This window comes from Pteronotus mesoamericanus, unplaced genomic scaffold, assembly GCF_021234165.1.
Source record: "Pteronotus mesoamericanus isolate MK-2021 breed Mesoamerican mustached bat unplaced genomic scaffold, CSHL_Meso_final contig_226, whole genome shotgun sequence".
Taxonomy (NCBI): Eukaryota; Metazoa; Chordata; class Mammalia; order Chiroptera; family Mormoopidae; genus Pteronotus; species Pteronotus mesoamericanus.
The window spans coordinates 105817-125648 of record NW_026555093.1 but is presented as its reverse complement, the minus strand read 5'-3'; the positions used below and the strand labels follow the sequence as shown (position 1 = coordinate 125648).

At 40.6% G+C, this 19832-nt stretch overlaps 1 protein-coding gene and 1 pseudogene across 1 annotated transcript in view; both read left to right on the top strand.

The window, feature by feature from the left end:
• Positions 1–19832, top strand: part of GAB3 (GRB2 associated binding protein 3) — an 86854-nt gene that overhangs the window by 48229 nt on the left and 18793 nt on the right. Inside the window, exons 2-4 of the mRNA XM_054572231.1 lie at positions 3920–4223; positions 6772–6988; positions 7528–8009. Of these exons, the coding sequence (XP_054428206.1) occupies positions 3920–4223; positions 6772–6988; positions 7528–8009 (1003 nt within the window). The remainder of the gene's footprint in view (positions 1–3919; positions 4224–6771; positions 6989–7527; positions 8010–19832) is intronic.
• LOC129069563 (protein FAM162A-like) lies at positions 9381–9917 on the top strand (annotated as a pseudogene).

Sequence of the window (19832 nt, the reverse complement as noted above, 5' to 3'; positions counted from 1 at the left end):
CCACAGCCTCGTGCTAAACTATTGAAGGTACAGAGTGTCTGCTTGTTCTCTTCCTGAGTTGGCCACTGTTGATGCTTAATACTTATACCTACTAATTCACTGGGGAAAACAAAATGGTGATAGTCTAATTTTATCATTTGTTTTCTTCTATTAGTCAGAATATATTTATGGAAAGGTATTTCTCTTCATGTGTTCAGTAGGATGGCTTATCTAGGAAAGGCAGGATAATGCTTAATTGTCTCCCTTTATTTACCAGTTTGCAAGATAATGAAGTGGTTCTCTTACATCCTCTAAGGATGACAAATTCTTTTTTCTTTTTTAATATCATGAGAACTCATGGATTTAAACGTATTTGATGGATTTCAAGCCACTGAAATTATTATACTTTTATTAAAGCTTATATCGTTCCACCTTTGTCCACTGGGAGCTTCAGGTTAACTCCTGTGTCCTTTTGATGTGACCCTTCACATTTGGTAACCCCCTTGTGACACTGTTTCATTGGAAAGAGCTTCACTTTGGTGCTGGGTGACTTCTTTCAGGGGTCTTTGTCACATGTCTCCCACTTTCAGACACCAATAAGCCTGATAGGACAAAACTATACATAGCCTCTGGTTCTACCTACTTAACAAGGAGTTCTGAGAGTGAATCATCTCTGCTTTTGCATAATTACAAGTGTTAGTTAGAGATTTAAAAACCTGAGGAAGAACATGTTGATCAGTTTGCCAGGTCTAGCATGAAAATGATGCTACATCTTATTCAGGTTACTGGGTGACTGTTCTCATGCTTGCCTTCCAGCCCTGCTGAACGACCTGCATTTACACATGCTGCTTATTTAGCCCTTCTTCAGTCTTAGCTCAGCCATCATTTCCTTTTGGAAGCTTCCCTAAACCTACCGATCTCACTCGTGTATCACCTTAGTATTTTGGCTTTCTCTTCTCATAGCACTTATCTCACTGACTACAATTGTCTGTTTAACCATCTGCCCACTTCCTTTGCTACCCACAAGACTATGAGTGGCAGGGACTGTGGCTTGTTCACCTCCATTTCCTCAGTTTCTGTACAGTGTCCAGCACGTTAGTAGCTTATTAACAGATAATTGTTAAACAAATGAGTGAAAACCAGACTTGTCCATGTCATTCTCCTCTTTGCATACCCACTGCTCCTGGCTGACGCCTCTACTAGTGCACTCATTACCCTGCATTGAATCTGCCCATTTCATATTACGAACCCCCTCCTCGTCATATGTCCCTACCAAAGTGATCTTTGGTAAGTTTAGGGTATCCCAGGCTCCCCATCAAAGCTTTCCTTAGCAGCCATACATGACCTGCTTTCATCCCCAAATCCCCTTCCTTGGGTCCACATCGTCACAAGGAATACCGGGACTGGTCCTTACTTTCCTGTTTGTCTCAGCCCCTGCCAGAAGCCCAAGTTTCCCACCTCCCTCGCTCCAAACGTCACAGTGACACTTGAGCTCCTTTCCTCATGTTTGGTGTCTGCATTCTGTTCAATACCACGTTTTTGCAACAGGAATTTATTGACTCATTAATTTTTCTCTCCCTCCTGGATTACTACATGAGCATATAAACATGATGTTATTTCTCCCATCTTTTTTTTTTTAAATCCTCACCCAAGGATATTTTTTAAAAGTTGATTTAGAGAGGGAGAGGGAGAGAAAGTGGGAGAGGGAGGGAAGGTAAGAGAGGGACGGAGAGGGAGAGAGAAAGAGACAGAGAAAGAAACATCGATTTGAGAAACATTGATTGATTGCCTCCCATATGCAGCCCAACCAGGAATGGAACCCACAACATTTTGGTGTATGGGATGATGTTCCAACCAACTGAGCCACCTGGCCAGAGCTACTTCTCCCATCTTAAAAAACAAGAACTAAATCACACTGCTTTGTCCCTCTTCTAAGTGGCCAAACATCTCCTCAGAGCATTACACTGTCTGTAAAGGAAGAACCAAGCCAGGGCTCACCTGCCAGGCATTGTTTCCCCCTTTCTGTCCCAGCCCAACATGGAGCAACTACCCTCCTTCTGATGGCTGGCCCCTGCTACAGGTTCAAAAGAGCTTTTTATTCTGAGGTACAATTGCAGGTCCTTTGTGCCAATTGGCCTTCCCCTCTTCAGTGTTTTATCAGATTCTCTGCTGTCTCAGACCTTATGTTCCCTGGGCAGGGAGGGAGCTGAGAACACTCCAAACAGTGGCCTTTCCTTTCCCCCTGGCCTCTTGGTCAAAGCTGGTGGGCTTTAAATTTGTCAGGCAAAAATGAAGTTAGAGATATAAAAGACTTCCTGTCCCAGTGGTCACCATGCCTCCTGGCAGAATCCCGCACTTCCTGCTGTCACACATGCCACTGCACAGGAGAGCAAACCACAGAGCTATAAATCTCTCCACTTGCTTTTGCCAACTGCAACATTGAGCCTCTCCAATGGGAGAAAGTTCTGTTGTCAGCCCGTCAGCCTGTTACCTTTGTGCTCAGTCCTCTCCAGCAGAAAGCAAGCACATGGTATCCACGCAGGCTGGCAGGTGGCATGCGCTGACAAAAGGCACCTAAACATAAAAGAAAAGGAACTTGAGGAGAGTCCTCACTTCTTTCCTCCTGCCTCCAGGAGACAGCAGGGAAGTTTACAGATACTGAGGACTCCTTAGAGTAGCATGGCTATGGTCACTTGCAAATACGTCTTTCCCCAGGCCTCATACCCAAAAAGGTATCTATCCATTTATCTGTTGGGATGTGCACATCTTCTTGGTACTGTCTGCAGCAAACATTTTAGGTCAAGGGTGAATGGGGAGCTGAGGAGGCTCATATCCTTCTCAGTAGCTCCAGTCTGACATTATCTTAGAGCTGGTTTCTTTCCAGCATCATTCTCTTTTCTTTTTAGAGCATAGACTAAGTTTTGCCTGATCATCTTACCTCAAGACTTGACTCATTCTAAGATCTCTATTGCACCAAGAAAGTTCCTTTCAATTGTTAGTGTTTTCTCAACAGGGAACTGATAGTTTTAAGCCAGATAATTCTGCCCCCCCCACCTTAATGATAAGCAAAATACACCTATTTTTAGATGTCCTGTAGGTCATCTTGATCCCTGGTTGAGAAACACTGTGATTGGGGGGAGGGAGAAGAAATGCATGTGTCTTCCATGTTTCAAAAATCATCCCTTGACCCCAGAGATCTCCCCTTTACAGTCAGACATCTCTAAAGAATTGGCTACACACCTCTCTCTGCTTTTTTTGCTTCACGTTCATTACTGATCCTTTCACCCTGACTTGAGTTCAAATCCATTCCTACAATAGCTTAGCTGTGTGACCTTGAGCACATTAATCAATTTCTTATTTCTTTCATACATAAAATAGACAAAATAGTTTTGTCTCCGTACAATAGTTTTGGAGATTAAATAGGTTCTCTCTTCTCCAATGTATATGATTTTTCTTTTCTGGTTGAGCAATTCTCTAGAAGTTAAATAACAATGTTAGATGATACTGAAAATGCTGGGCACTCATGATTTGCATCTGATTTTAATGTATGATATTGGCTTTGGGATTGATATAGACAATGATAAGAAAGCTTCCTTCTTGTTCTTCACTACTAAGTTTTTTTTTAAAGACCTGCATATAAATAAATTTGTATTATTGTACATACCTTTGCTGCATTGATTGTATAATTCTGGCCCTTCAACCTGTGGCTGTGAATCCTATTACTACACTCCCCAATAATGACACATCCTATACTCATTGAATAAAGCAGACTTGAAGAATACACACTAGTCCTCTAATCCAAAACGGTGGAGTTTGCGTTCCATTGTTCGAATGGCTGATTTACTTCTTTTTGCTGTCCTTGCTATGAAATAGGTTCTTAGCAGAGTCTCGGAAACAAGAGCAGTTGGTAGTAACTCCTTGTTGAATTGCCTCTCTGCAGGCCTGGCGCAAGCGCTGGTTTGTCCTCCGGCGGGGCCGCATGAGCGGCAACCCTGACGTCTTGGAGTACTACAGGAACAAACACTCGAGCAAGCCCATTCGTGTGATAGACCTCAGCGAGTGTGCAGTGTGGAAGCATGCGGGCCCTGGCTTCGTTCGGAAGGAATTTCAGAATAATTTCGTATTCATTGTTAAGACTACTTCTCGTACGTTCTACCTGGTGGCCAAGACCGAGGAAGAAATGCAGGTGTGGGTATACAGCATCACTCAGGTCTGCAACTTCGGCCCACTGGAGGGTATTGCAGGTGAGAGCAGAGTTGCGGTACCTGTGTGCTGAAGGGGTGGCCTGGGATGCAGCACATGCACTTGGAGAGCTACTATGGGAAAACCGTTCAAGGTGCCAAGCCCACCTGTGAGGGTGTTTTGGAAGGCTAATTTATGTCAGAACTGTTCCTCCCCCCCCCCTCCAAATACAGTACCAGAAATTTCTCCCTTTTACCAGGTGTTAGACTTCAGGTTCAAATGTATCATGCACTGAGCATTATAATCAACATCAAAGGCTTTGAAGCTGCTCTGTGCCTTTGCTCTCATAAGTCACAGAGAATGCATTCAATGAAATTAAAACATGGGTGAGGACGTCATGTGGGGCTCTGATTTTCCCAATGCAGCTGCTGCTGATTTTCTAGAAATATTAAATATCACCATCTTTCATTAATTCATGGAACTCTGGCTTTTGTGTTACCAATTGTATTGTTTAGGACTAGATAGTAGAAAGACAGAACTTGGCTGTTTATCATAGGCAAGAAGAAATTCTTCATATCTAACTGGTTTAAGGTCTCTGCAAGAGAAATTAGCTCCAAGTTTCCTCTGGGCCATTTCTGGGCAGTGGGAGCAAATGAATCATGAAGCGCTTTCTCCTTCTCTCTCTCTCTCTCTCTCTCTCTCTCTCTCTCTCTCTCTCTCTCTCTCACACACACACACACACACACACACACACACACACACACTGCCCTTTCTATGTAATATAGCAGGTATAATGCACCTAGGGTTACAGTTCACTCCCCTTCATGGGTTTTGTTGTTGGGCAGCATGCCCTGCTCCTCAAACCATGGAACTTTCCATCTGATTTCTTATAGCCTTAGTCTGGTAGACAAAACCTTAGTCCTAAATCCCATGGTGAACAGTTGCTAGTGTGTGCTTATCATTGGCCACTGAAATATCTACATTAAACACTAGGTGGTGGTGGAGAGTCAGAGTTGCCTCTCTAAGACAAGCATGTGAGAGTGTTTCCTGAGGACAAAGCTCTTTAAAAAAAAAAAAATGAACCAGGGAAGCTTATTAAGTGAAGCTATTCAGTCATATTTTTGAACTTTGACAGCACTCAAATGAAAGGAAATGAAGTGATGACGAGTTCTTTATCCTTGCTACAACAGATAAAGTTTACTAGCAAAGTGGCAGTGAATGCACCCTGGCTGAATTCTCACATGGCAAACAAGCAGAGGCTCCTTGACAAACTCCTCCAGCTTTGCTGCCCACTCTTTGCCACCCTAGTCCCTACCTTCAGCCCAAACTAGATATACATTCATGTATCATGTTATGTGTTTCCTCTGTTTCTTTCCTCATCCAGGAGTTATCCTAAGACATAGATAGACACATAACATGTTTCCCAATAGTCAAAGAGGAACAGGAATGAGTAAGGCACAAGGCAGGAAATGGAAAGTTCTGTCATGAAGCTGGAGGAAGCCAGAAACCCCCTATGACCTCTTTTATTCCCTGTATTTCCCCTTAGTTTTTAGAAGGATGTGAGGGCAGAGTCCCCCTCATCTGAGAACCACACCCGAAGGGGTTTCTTGTGGCCTTTCACATATGTTTGGTTCTATCTCCAGTAGCCACAGGTAGTCAGTGTACTATGCGGACTTTGGCTAGGAACTCTGTTAAATGCTTTTGTATATTAGCTCATCTTATCCCTAGACTGATTCTGTGGCATATGTACTAGTATTTGCATCTCCACTTTACAGAGAAGGAAGCGTGGAGCAGGAGGTAATTTTCCCAAGGTCATAATAGCTAGATAGTAGAGCCTGGACTTGAACCCACTCTGACTCAGGAATTCTGAACTCCTGCTAACTTGGTTCAAAGGGGAAATAAAAGGTGGCTTTTCATTGGGAGTTTCTGAATGTTATGCTCCTTGAGAAATGTGGGCTTTACTAGCCATCACAACACCCCATTTTCCCCTTCCTTTTCCTTATATATCATTAACAGTCAATCTTTAACAGTATTCTTTATTTATGTGTTACTTGTCTATCCCTTCTGGTGGACAGTAAGGGCAGAGTCTTTGTTTTGTCTGTATCAGCAGAGTTAGAACAGTTCTAGGCACATAGTAGGTGCAAAGTAGGTATTCTATATATGTAGCCATAAATAGATGTCTATATATGCATACATACATGTATGCAGAAATGCATGTGTAAGTACATACATATGTATTTGATATGCATAAATATATGTGTATATATGTATATTTGTTGAGTGAATTAACAGTGATGCATGGCTGTGGCTGAGGGCCATAAAGGAGCTGTGTGTAGACTATCTAACTGCAGATTTTTATACCAAGAATGCTTGTTTTTTTTTCTTTTCTTTCTTTTTTTTTAATTCTTAATTGATTCAACACTTCACTCTTACGAACATTGGCCTTCTTTCCCAGACATTGTTTATAGCTTGGGGAAGTGGTCTCCTCCATCAATACAAACACCAGCTGTGATTTGCATCTTTTATCTGGCTTCTTTAGATGCTGTTTGAGAAATTGTGAGTGTTAGAGCCATTCTTAAATGTTAACGTGGGAAATGATTTCTCCAGCAGATTCTGTGGAGAGCCTCTATCACACGCCCTCATCCCTCCAGCCACCCCCTGGCAGCTCCCTTTACACCGCCCATGCTGTCAGCTCCTCCTTGCCAAGAGATGACCCAAGCTCTAATACCATAGCCACTGAGGAAACCAGAAGTGAGTCAGAGTTTCCCTTCCTTCCTGATTATCTGATTCTGTCCAACTGTGAGACTGGAAGACTGCACCATGCCAGGTATGCTTATGCACTGGACTCCCTCCGAGCCAGGCCTCACATTGCCTCCTCTTTTACGGTCTGTCAGTGAGATGTGCTCAGTGTGCCTGACCAAATCTATCCATTTAGCTGTAGCATGTTTTAGTGGGTGTATCTGCCCTCACTTCTCTTCCTGCTACTGAGAGGGCGGGGACAGATCACTATCAACCACTACGAAGGATGAAGTATGTGATATACTAAACAAAATGAATCATGTATCTTAGCCTTGTGGCTTTCATTTTGAACCTTGCATTTTCATATGAAAAAAGTCTACAAACCATTTTTTACCCCTGCATCAAGGTGTTGGTGTGACTGAGGGTTGTAGAGGGAATGTGGCTATATAAGAAAAAAAGGTAATATTTGAGGAATGGGCGTGAGGCCAGCATGGGTTTTGTGGTGGGTAGATGGCTTTCTTCTTCAGATTTCTGCCAAGGGAGTACCAGCAATGTCGCTGTGGTGCCTACTGCAGTTGCCAGGGACCTTTTATTTTCAGTCAAATTTACATGCTTTTCTTCCCTCAGTTTACCCACCAGATGTGACAGCTGGTCAAACTCAGACCGTTCTTTGGAACAGACTTCATTCGATGATGTTTTTGTCGATGGCCTGCAGCCGGTGCCCTACGTTAACTTGGCCTACTCCTCACTCCATGGGAATGGATATCAGGAGGTACCTTACTATGCAAGGCCTCGGGCTTCCCTGATCTGGAATAGAGATATCAATGGGCCGTCCAGGGACCGCTTTTCTTCACCATTGCCGGAAACTTCCTTAAATTCCACCATTCAGGTAGATAAAAAACAAGGTTCCTTACCCTATGGGGTAAAAGAACTAGACATTGTGTCCAATGTGCCACCTCCCCGACCCCCTAAGCCAATCCATCTCTCTGAACGGCGCCAAGAGGAGAAGCTCCTGTGGAGTAGGCACAGCAGCATCAAGAAACCAGAATGCACTACGGCACCAAGAAGAATCTCTCTCTCTGGTTTAGATAATATGAGACCCTGGAAAGGTAAGTGTTGAATGCTAATACTCATGTACAGAGAGAAGCCTGGCTCCTCTTATCTCTTTGGGTCCCTATAGATGCTGAAAGCAGTCAGAGCCCTGGTCCCTTAGGCATGCCCCTGCCCATGTGATGGCTTTCTCACCTGAGACTAAGTTCCAGGTGTTTGTTTGGATTCACTCTGGGACCCACTTGGTACAGAAGGTGATGCCTTTTATGTCTTCTCTTCTTGATCCCATTCTTTGCAGCTCACAGGCATAGTGAGCTCTGAGACAATAGACCAACTCTTTTATTTTCAGTCATCCCATCAGCCTCATTCATCATTCCATCTAACATGTTTTTTCCAAATTCTATTCTAACTGGCTACACACTAGTAATGTGGCTTTTACCAAGCTGTCACCATCAACATCATGCTAACCCAGCCTATCGGCTTGGTCCGTTGGCATGCCCTCCTGGAGCCCTCTTTTGCCTTCTTCTGTAAAGCACTTAATTCTCATGGGGTTTCTTTCGCGCTCTCTCGCTCTCTCTCACTCATTCCTTCTCCCCACTCCCCCTCCCTCCCTTCCTCTCTCTTTCTCCTTCTCTCTTCATCTAAATATAATCACTCTCACACTGATACCTATAAGGCCACATTTTAAAGGAATTACAGAAGTTTAAGGAAAGCAAACTCACTTCAAATTGTATGTTTCTCACTCTGAGGAACTGTGATTGGCAAAGACCTCCCCCAATGTCCCTAGTGATTTGGCCATTATACATGTTACTTCTTTCTGATAAACTCGATGAATGAGTATATGCTGACTACCCAGAGAGTCTTACAGTGCTAACATGTAAGCAATAGACAAAAAGGGAAAACAAAGAGTAGGTAAGCAAATTTTGGAGAGTGAAATAAATAAAATCAGTAGAATAATGGAATATGAAAATGAGTCTCAAAGAAAAAATGGGTTTAATAAAGCAGAGGGAACATGTCAAAGTGATTGCTCTGCCTTCCCCACTGAGGTTCATCTGGATTCGATGTTTGTAACTGGTGGCAGAGTGGGGTCAAGGTTCATTATTGAGGAGGATTGCATCATATCTGTAGATCATCTTGTGAAGATTTGACATCCTTCCAATGTTGAGTTTTCCAATTCATGAACAGGAAATAGCTTTCCATTTATATAGGTCTTGGTTTCTATAAAAGAATCACCACTGTATTAACAATAGACTGAAGGAAGCAAGTGTAGAAGCAGGAAAACCAGTTAGAAGATGAGTGTAGTAATTCAGGCAAACTATAATGGTAACTGAGACTAGGATAGTAGCTTCTCAATGTGTTAAAAAGGGATTGGATGCTTGATATATCTTTTTTATTTTTAAGATTTTATTTATTCAGCTGCAACGCACTCAGTGACATTGAGTCTTCCCGTGCCACCGCCTCCCCTGAGGTGTTGTGTGGGTTGGTGGAGTAGGCAGCCATGGGGAGCCTCTGCGGCCTGTGCCTGGCAGCGGGAAATTGTTTTAGGTTATGTGAAAGAGGTGCTTCCTCATTTCTAAGGCTTACCAGAAACTCTGATTTGAAGAGAATAAATGGATTTTTGCACCAAACCACAGGAAAGTCCAAAAGCTCCATTCCACACTTATAGCCACCAAGTGCCATTACACAAACCCATGGATTGGGAGAGGAAGATCCTGATATGGTCAGATTGGTTTGAAAAGGAAGATGAAATCCCAGAGACTATCTCATTTGAGATGCTTGACGCTGCAAAAAACAAGATCCAGGTGAAGATCAACTGTGTAATGATTGCCCTGACAGTGGCAAGGCGCATCTTGATGGTTATTGAGGGCAAGAAGGCTGCCAAAAGACGCGAGTCTTTAACAAGCCTGAAGGTAGAAAAGAAGGCTCGTCTGAGAGAGGAAGCAGCTGTGAAGGCCAAAACAGACTAGCGGAGGTATCCATGTTGGCTGGATTTTGAAAATCCAGGAATAATGTTTCAGCAACAAGCCTGTATTAAAAAGAATGTGGTATGAGGATCCATTTCATGAAAGTATGATTTGTACAAACATACCATTTCCCTATTTTGCTCAAGAGGTACCAATAAATTTTCTTAAAGGAAAAAAAGATTTTCTTTATTCATTTATAGAGAGGGGAAGGGAAAGAGACAGAGAGGGGGAGAAATATTGATGTGTCAGAGAAACATCAGTTGGTTGCCTCTCCACACGTCCCCAGCTGGGGACCTGGCCCACAACCTGGGGCATGTGCCATGACTGGGAATCGAACCAGTGACCTTTTGGTTCACAGACCTGTGCTCAACCAACTGAGCCATACTAGCCAGGGCGGATGCTTGATATATCTTGAAGCTAGAACCTCGCTCATGGAATGTGTAGTAGAGAAAGCATGGAGTCAGTGTTGAAATCATGGCTTTTGGCCTAAGAAACAGATGGGGAACAAGGAACAAGTGGAACAAGTTAGAAGATGGGATGGGTGTCAGAAAGTTGTTTTTCTATATGTTGAGTTTGAGATGCCTGCTAGATAACCTAGTAGAAATGTCAAGTAAGTTGTTAGAAATGCGAGTCTGAAGGTCAATGAGAGACCTGAGCTGGAGCTATGAATTTGAGAGTTGTCAGTATATAAATAGTAAATTCAAGGGACTAGATGAGGTCACCAAGAAAGTGAATAATACAGAGAAAATAAAAGAACCAAGGTCTTAGCCTAGAGCCCTGTAACATTTGGAAATCGTGGGCAAAAGGATTCAATAGCAAAAGAAACTCTGTAGTTATTAGTGAGATAGCAGGAAATCCAACAGTGAGAATCTGGCAGAGACTCATTGTCCAGATGTCTGTTTCATAGGAATGTGGATGTGAATCCATTTTCGGTGCCTTTCTTTAATATGAATCCATTATTACTCTATCATAAAGTCCTTAAGCTATCCGATGTTGATGCAGGGTTTTCTTTATATTCGTGTTATTTGGTGACGGCAATAGGGATCTGATAATGGAAAGGGAGTTAAGGGACTCTGTTCACATACACAAGTCCCACACTCTTTATTAACAACATCCATAATAATTTCTAGGATTTAAGTACTTTATGTGTTCTAGGCACTGTCAAAAGTCCTTTACATGCATCAACACACTAACATTTTCAGCAGTCTTATGAAATAGAATCTGTTATTGCTCTTATTTTATAGATTAGGAAATTGAGACACAGAGTGTAAGTAACCCATCCAGTGTCACACAGCTAATAAATGATAGAGTAGAGCTCTTAAACTAGACAGTGTGACTCCAGAGCAGCTTTTAACCAGTACTTCAGCAGCCTTGAAGACAAAAAAGCATAGATATACATCAATATATATCATACATATATGCATATATAATACATATTTTTTCAATATATAATCTTTATCATAATATTTTCCATTACCTTATACCCTCCACTGCCCAGCAAATCCCAATTTGTTGTCCATGTCCATGAGTCCTTTTTCTTTTTGGTTCAACTGCTCCACCCCTTAACCTTCCCCCCTCACTCGCTGTCATCTGCTCTCCATCTATGAATCTGTCTCTGTTTTGTTTGTTAGTTCAGATTGTTCATTAGATTCCACATATGAGTGAAATCATATGGTATTTTTCTTTCTCTGACTGGCTTATGTCACTTAGCATAATGTTCTGCAGGTCCATCCATACTATTTCAAAGGGTAAAATTTTCTTCTTTTTTTATAGCTGAGTAGTATTCCATTGTGTAAATGTCCCATAGTTGTTTTATCCGCTCCTCAAGTGATGGACAGACACTTGGGTTACTTCCATATCTTGGCGATTGTAAATAACGTCGCAGTGAACATAGGGGTGCTTATGTTCTTTCAAATTAGTATTTTGGGTTCCTTCAGATATATTCCCAGAAGTGGGATTGCGGGGTCAAAAGGCAGATCCATTTTTAATTTCTTTAGGTATCTCCGCACTGCTTTCCACAGCAGCTGCACCAGTCTGCATTCCCACCAACAGTGCACAAAGGTTCCCTTTTCTCCACATCATTGCTAACACTTGTTGTTGATTTATTGATGACAGCCATTCTGTCAGGTGTGAAGTGATTTATCTCATTGTGGTTTTAATTTGCATTCCTCTAATGAGTAGTGATGTCGTGCATCTTTTCATATGTCTATTGCCCATCTTTAGGTCCTCTTTGGAGAAGTCTCTGTTCAGGTCCTTTGCCCATTTTTTAATTGGGTTGTGTGTTTTTTTAGTGTTGAGTTTTGTAAATATTTTATACATTTTGGATATTAACCCCTTATCAGATGCATTGGAGAATATGTTCTCCCATTCTGTGGGTTCTCTTTTTATTTTGTTGATGATTTCTTTGCTACTCAAAAACTTTTTAGTTTGATGAAGTCCCAATTGTTTATTTTTTCTTTTGTTTCCCTTTCCTGGGGAGATATATCGGATACAAATTTTCTATAAGCAATGTTGGAGATTTTGCTGCTTATGTTTTCTTCTAGGATTTTTTAAAAGATTTTATTTATTTCTTTTTAGAGAGGGGAGGGTTAGGGAGAAAGAGAGGGAGAGAAACTTCAATGTGTGGTTGCATTTCACATGCCCCCTGCTGGGGACCTGGCCTGCAACCCAGGCATGTGCACTACACTGGGAATCGAACTGGTGACCCTTTGGTTCGCAGGACGGTGCTCAGTCCACTGAACCACACCAGTTGGGGCTCTTGTAGGATTTTTATGGTTCCTGGTCTAGCATAAGTCTTTGATTCATTTTGAATTTATTCTTGTGTGTGGTGTAAGAAGGTGGTCTAATTTCATTTCTCTGCACATATCTGTCCAATTTTCCCAAAACCACTTATTGAATAAACTGCCTTCAGCACATTGTATGTGCTTGCTTCCTCTGTCAAATAATAATTGACTATAAAGGTGTGGGTTTATTTCTGGGTTCTCAGTTCTGTTCCATTGATCTATGTGTCTGTTTTTGTGCCACTACCATGCTGTTTTGGTTACCATGACCTTACAGTATAGTTTGATATTTGATAGTGATTCTTCCGACTCGGTTCTTCTTTTTCAGGGTTGATGTTGTTATGTGGGGCCTTTTCTGGTTCTATATAAATTTTTTAAGTATTTGCTTTATTTCTGTGAAATATGTCATTGGAATCTTGATAGGAATTGCACTGAATCTATAGATTGTTTTGCATAGATAGCATGGACATTTTAATGATGTTAGTTCGTCCTATCCAGGAACATGGTATGTGCTTCCACTTATATGTATTTTCTTCAATTTCTTTCTTCAGAGAATATAATTTTCTTAGTACAGGTCTTTTACATCCTTGGTTAGATTTATTCCTAGGTATTTTGTTCTTTTTGAGCAATTGTGAATGGGATTGTTTTCTTAATTTCCCTTTCTGTTAGTTTGTTATTGGCCTATAAAAATGCAACTGATTTCTGAATATTAATTTTGTATCCTGCTACTTTGCTGAATTCATTTATTACATCTATTAGTTTCCTGGTGGAATCTTTGAGGTTCTCTATATATAGTATCATGTGATCTACAAATAAAGACAGTTTTACTTCTTCCTTTTCAATTTGGATGCCTTTTATTTCTTCCTCCTGTCTCATTTCTATGGCTAGGACTTGCAGTACTATCTTGAATAAGAGAGGTAAAAGCAGACAATCCCTGTTTTATTCCTGATCTCAAGGAGAATGCTTGTAGTCTTTGCCCGGCAGTGGGTGGGTCATATATGGCCTTTATTATGTTTAGGTATGTTCCCTCTATTCCCACTTTGCTGAGGGTTTTTATCACAAATTTGTGCTGGATTTTATCAAAAGCGTTTTCTGCATCTGTTGATATGACCATGGGGTTTTAATCCTTCATTGTGTTTATGTGGTGAACCATATTTATTGATTTGCGACTGTTGTACCAACTTTGCAAATCTGGAATAAATCTCACTTGATCATGGTGTATCATCTTCTTGATGCATTGCTATACCAGTTTGCTAATATTTTGTTGAGGATTTTAGTGTCTATGTTCATCAGGGACATTGGCCTATAGTTTTCTTTCTTTGTAGTGTCTTTGTCTGGTTTTGGAAATAGGATAATGCTGGCCTCATAAAATGAGTTTTGGAGCGTTCCCTCCCCTTGAATTTTATGAAATAGTTTGAGAAGGAGAGGTGTCGGTTCCTCTCAGAATGTTTGGTACAATTCACCTGTGAAGCCATCTGGTCCAGGATTGTTGTTTGGTGGGAGTTTTTTGATTACTGCTTCAATTTCATTAGGTGTAATCTGTCTATTCTGATTCTCTGATTCTTCCTGATTTATTTTTGGAAGATTGTATGTGTCTGCGAATTTATCCATTTTGTCCAGGTTGTCCAGTTTGTTGGCTTACAATTGTTCATAATGTTTTCTTAAAATCCTTTATATTTCTTTAGTGTTAGTGGCTTTTTCTCCTTTTTCATTTCTGATTTTATTTGAGGCCATTCTCCTTTTTTCTTGACAAGTCTGGTTAAAGGTTTGTCAATCTTGTTTGTCTTTTAAAAGAACCAGCTCTTGGATTCATTGATCTTTTATTTCATTTTTTAGACTCTATTTCAATTATTTCTCCTCTTATATTAACTATTTCCTTCCTTCTACCACACACTGGGCTTTGTTTGTTGTCCTTTCCAAGTTCCTTTAACTGTGAAACTAGATCTTTTCTTTCAGCTTTTTCTTGTTCTGTATTTTTTTTTGTATTTGCCTCAGCATAATCCTTTTATTTATTTTATTCTGGGGGGGGTATGTGTATATATATATGTGTGTATGTGTGTGTATATATATATTATATATATATTCTACTTTTAAAAATCATGTTTATTATATTACAGTTGTCTCAATTTGTCCCCCTTTACCCCCCTCGACACATCCCACCCCATCCCCATTCCCACAGCCAATTACCACACTGTTGTCCATGTCCATGGGTCATTCATATATGTTCTTTGTCTAGTCCCTTCCCCTTCTTTCCACCATTGTCCTCCTTCCCCATCCCCTCTGGTCACTTTCAGTCTGCTCCATGTTTCCATGCCTGTGGTTTATTTTGTTCATTAGTTTACTTTGCTGAATAGATTCCACTTACAGGTGAGATCATATGGTATTTGTCTTTCACCAACTGGCTTATTTCACTTAGCATAATGTTCTCCAGTTCCATCCATGTTGTCACAAAAGATAGCAGTTCCTTCTTTCTTTTCTTTCTCAAATGCAGATTTTATTCATTTTTTAAATGTCAAAATCCATTATAAAACATTAAAAAACATAAATCCATTATAGAGTCTCAGCAATTAAAACAATGTGACACCAGCACAGAAATAATCAAGTAGATCAAGGAAAATGAGCATTCAAGAAACAAACATACATATCTGTCTAACAATGTAGTTTATGAGTAAATTGATATTTCGAATCAATGGACAAAATAAGGCTTATTCAACAAATAAAGTGCATGGACCACTATTACTTGAAATAAAACAAATATACAGCCCTATTTCACACATTATACAAAAAAACATTCCGGTGAGTTAAAAAATCAATATGTAAAATCTAAGGACTTTTAGGAGAAAATACAAACTAATATTTTTCTTACCCCAAAGGAAAATATTCAAACCCAGAAGCTATAAAGTAAAATATTGACAATATGACTATATTAAACATTTAAGACTATATAGTAATATACGTATAAAGAAGTTAAAGGACAAGTAATAGAATAGGAAAGTATGTGCAACACATCTAAAAAAGGGTTAATAGTTGTGTTTTCTTTTTTGGGGAAAAAAAAGCTATAAACATTTAGTCAAAAAATGGATAAAGACTCCCAAAAAGTCATGTAAAGTTTTCTAAAAATAATAGAAATGGGCAAGAAATATACAAAAACAGGTTTAGTTTCAACAAATAACAAAGTGACAAATAAAATAACCCAATTGTCACAGAGTAATACGTATTATAAATATTGGTAATATCAAGTATTGGTGACTGAAAGGAACTGGGTATTCATGGACTCTTCTTAAAGCAGTCTCTTTAGTATTTCTTGCAGTGTTGGTTTGGTGAAGGTGTATTCTTTTAGCCTTCTTTTGTCTGGGAAACTCCTTATTTCGCCTTCCATTTTCATGGAGAGCCTCTCTGGGTAGAGCAGTCTTGGTTGCAGACCTTTGCTTTTCATGACTTGGAATATTTCTTGCCATTCCCTTCTGGCTTGTAGTGTTTCTGTTGAGAAGTCAGCTGCTAGCTGTACTGGGGCTCCCTTGTATGTTACTAGCTGTTTCTCCCTTGCTGCCTTTAGGATTCTCTGTTTGTCTTTGATATTTGCCATTTTCATGATGATGTGTCTTGGAGTGGGCCTCACTGGGTTCCTCTTGAGTGGGGCCCTCTGTGCTTCCTGGACTTGTGTGACTTTTCCTCTCCTCCAATGAGGGAAGTTTTCCATCCTGACTTTTTCAAACAGGTTCTGTAGCCCTTGCTTCTCCTCTTCTTCTGGTATCCCTATTATACAGATATGATTACGTTTCAGGTTGTCCTGCATATTTCCCTAAATGCCTCTTGATTCTTTTGGAGTCTTTTTTTTTTTTTTTTCAATTTCTTGCTCTTTCTGGGAGCTTTTTTCCACCTTGCCCTCCAGCTCACTGATTCGGTCCTCGGCTTCATCGAGCCGGCTTTTGATTGCTTCTACTGTGTTCTTCAATTCGGAAGGTGTATTCTTCATTTCCTCTTGCCTCTTAGTGATAGTTTCTGTGTCCTTTTTCATGCTGATACGGTTTGCAGTAAGTTCCTCATAGTTCCCCTGTAGCTTTTTGTAATTCTCTCTGAGCTCACTGAGCTTCCTTAGAACCATTGTTTTGAACTCACTATCTGATAGTTTACTTGGCTTTGTTTCATTTAGTTCTCTTTCTGGGGTTTCCTTCTTTCCCTTTGATTGGGGGGGTGTTTCTTTGTCTTCCCATTATTTGTGAGACTCTTCTTTTTTGCTTCTGCTCCTTCAGTTGATCTGTCTTGATTTCCTGACTTTGTGGTGTGAACTTCTATGGTACGAGACGGCTGTTTTTACTTTCTGGATCTGCCTCTGAGGATGTCAGATGTTGACCCTGTCCGACCTCAGGCAGTCTGTTCGAGACCTCCAGGACTCTACTGTCTGTGGCTGTCTCTTTCAGCTGTTAATCTAGTCACTCTGCACTCAGCAGTCAGGTTTAGGCACCACGGGACGGTGCAGGGTTCCTCCTGGGGGGTGGGGCTATTGTGTCTTCTCAAACTGCTGCCACTCAGGGGACTGGTCTGCCTGAGCCAGATAGATGGCTGCTGCCTTATGGGGGATGAGTCAGCACCGGGATCCTGCCAACTCCTGCCTCAGTGCTCTCCCCAAAGCTTCTTTCCCCAGTCTCTCCTCAGGCGTCCGCAGCCCACTCTGCCCCCGCTTTTGCTGGAGACCAGGGTAAGTGGCTGCAAACAAAAATTCATGTATTGGCCCTTTAAAAGGCTCTTTGCATCTCCAGCCGCCTGTCTCTGGCAGAGAGCAACCCTGTTGCTTTCGTAGCTGGTTGTTATCTGTGTACGTTTTGGGCTCTGGTGGTGTAGGCTGGAGATCCCCCCTTATGGTTTGAGGCCCTGCTCTTCTCAGAGGGATCTAACTGGCCGTTTCCATATCCCTCTAGCGTTGCTGCCTGTGGGTGCCCCACCTGCCTTCTCGATTCTCTACCTCACTCCTTACCAGTCAGGTTGCACTAAGGCTGATTCTTCTGTCTGTCTGAGGTTATAAGGCTCGTCTCTCACTGTTGTTCAGTTGTTTGTTCTAGGTTATTTCTCCACAATTTAGTTGTGATTCCAGGCTGGTCCTGGGAGGAGGTCAGTGTGACTTCCAGTCACTCCTGCGCCATCTTGATTTCTTTCTTTTTTTTTTTCAATTAATGCTATCAGTGTTCCTCTTAGGATTGCCTTTCCAGTGTGTCAGATTTTGGATTGTTGTGTCCTTATTTTCATTTGTTTCAGGGTATCTTTTGATTTCTTCCTTGATCTCATTGTCAACCCATTCATTGTTTCATAACATGTTATTTAGCTTCCCTGTCTTTGCATGTTTTTCAGTGTCCTTATTTTGGTTGATTTCCAGTTTCATAACATTGTGGTCAGAGAAGATGCTTGATACGTTTCAATATTCTTAAATTTATTTAGACTTGTTTGGTGTCCTAGCATGTAGTCTATCCTAGAAAACATTGCATGTGCACTGAAAAGTGTGCATATTCTGCTGCTGTAGGGTGAAATGCTCTGAATATATCGGTTAAACCCATTTGGTAGTGTGTTGTTTATGGCTGCTGCTGTCTCTTTGTTGATTTTCCACCTGGAAGATCTCTCCATTGAAGTCTATGGGATGTTAAAATCCAACTATGACTGTATTTCTGTCGATCTCTGCTTTTATGTCCATCAAGATTTGGTTTGCATATTTAGGTGCTCCTATGTTAGGTGCGTAAAGGTTTACTAAGGTTATATCCTCTTATTGGATTGTTTGCTTTCTCGTTATGTAGTGCCCTTCTCTTTCTCTTACTAAAGTCCATTTTGTAGGGTGTAAGTACTGCTACCCCAGCTTTATTTTTATTTTCCATTTGCATGAAATATCTTTTCCAACCTTTTAATTTTAGTCTGCCTGTATCTTTCGATTTGAGATAGATCTTATTTTCTTATTCATTCAGCTACCTTCTGTCTTTTGGTTGGAGCATTTAAGCCATTTACACTTAAGGTAATTATTGATAGTTACATATGTAGTACCATTTTATTGTTAGACTGTTTTCCTCTGTCTTTTTTTTCTCTTTCTCTTTTTCTTCTTTTTCATCTTAAAGGAAGCCCTTTAACATTTGTTGCAGCATTGGTGTGATCTTAACGAACTCCTTTAGTTTTTCTTGTCTGGGAAGCTCTTTATTTCTCCATATATTTTAACTGATAGCCTTGCTGAGTAAAGTAGCCTTGGTTGTAGGTCCTTGCTTTTCATCATCTTGAATATTTCTTGCCACTCCCTTCTGTCCTGAAATGTTTCTGATGAGTAATCAGATGATAGTCTAATTGGTGCTCACTTGCAGGTAACTCCCTGCTTTTCTATTACAGCTTGCAGGATTCTCTCCTTGTCTTTAGGCCTTGTCATTTTAATTATTATGTGTCTCAGTGTAGGCCTCTTTGGGTCCAATTTGTTCGGGACTCTTCGCTTCTTGACTTGTGTGACTTTTTCCTTCTACAGCTTTGGGAAGTTTTCAGTTATTGTTTCTTAAAATAAGTTCTCAATCTCTTGCTCACTCTGTTCTCCTTCTGGTATTCCCATGATGCAGCTGTTGTTATCCAGGTTGTTATCCAACTGTTATTATTGCAGTAGGTTGTCCAAGGTGTTTCTTACATTCTCATTTTTTAAATTTTTTTTTTGCTGCTCTTCCTCATTTTTTTCCTACTTTTTCTTCTAATACACTGATTCAATCAATCCTCTGCCTCATCTAACCTACTGTTTATTCCTTACAGTGTGTAATTTATTTCAGATATTGCATTCTTTATTTTTAACTGGTCCTTTTTTATGGCTTCTATGTCTTTTTTCATGCTGTTGAGTATCCTTATAATCATTACTATAAACTCTCTATCTGATTAACTGCTTATTTGTATTTCATTTAGTTCTTTTTGAAATTGTGTTCTTTCATTTGGGGTCTGTTTCTTCATCTTCCTATTTTGGCTGCTTCTTTGTATTTTTCACCTTATATATTAAATTGATCAGCCGTTAATATGATCAGCTGTTAATCTAATCACTCTTAACTAGCAGTCAGGCTTAAGTACCACAGGGTGTGGCAGCATAATTCCTGCAGGATGGGCTATTGCTTCCCCATCAGGCTGATGCCATTCAGAGAGA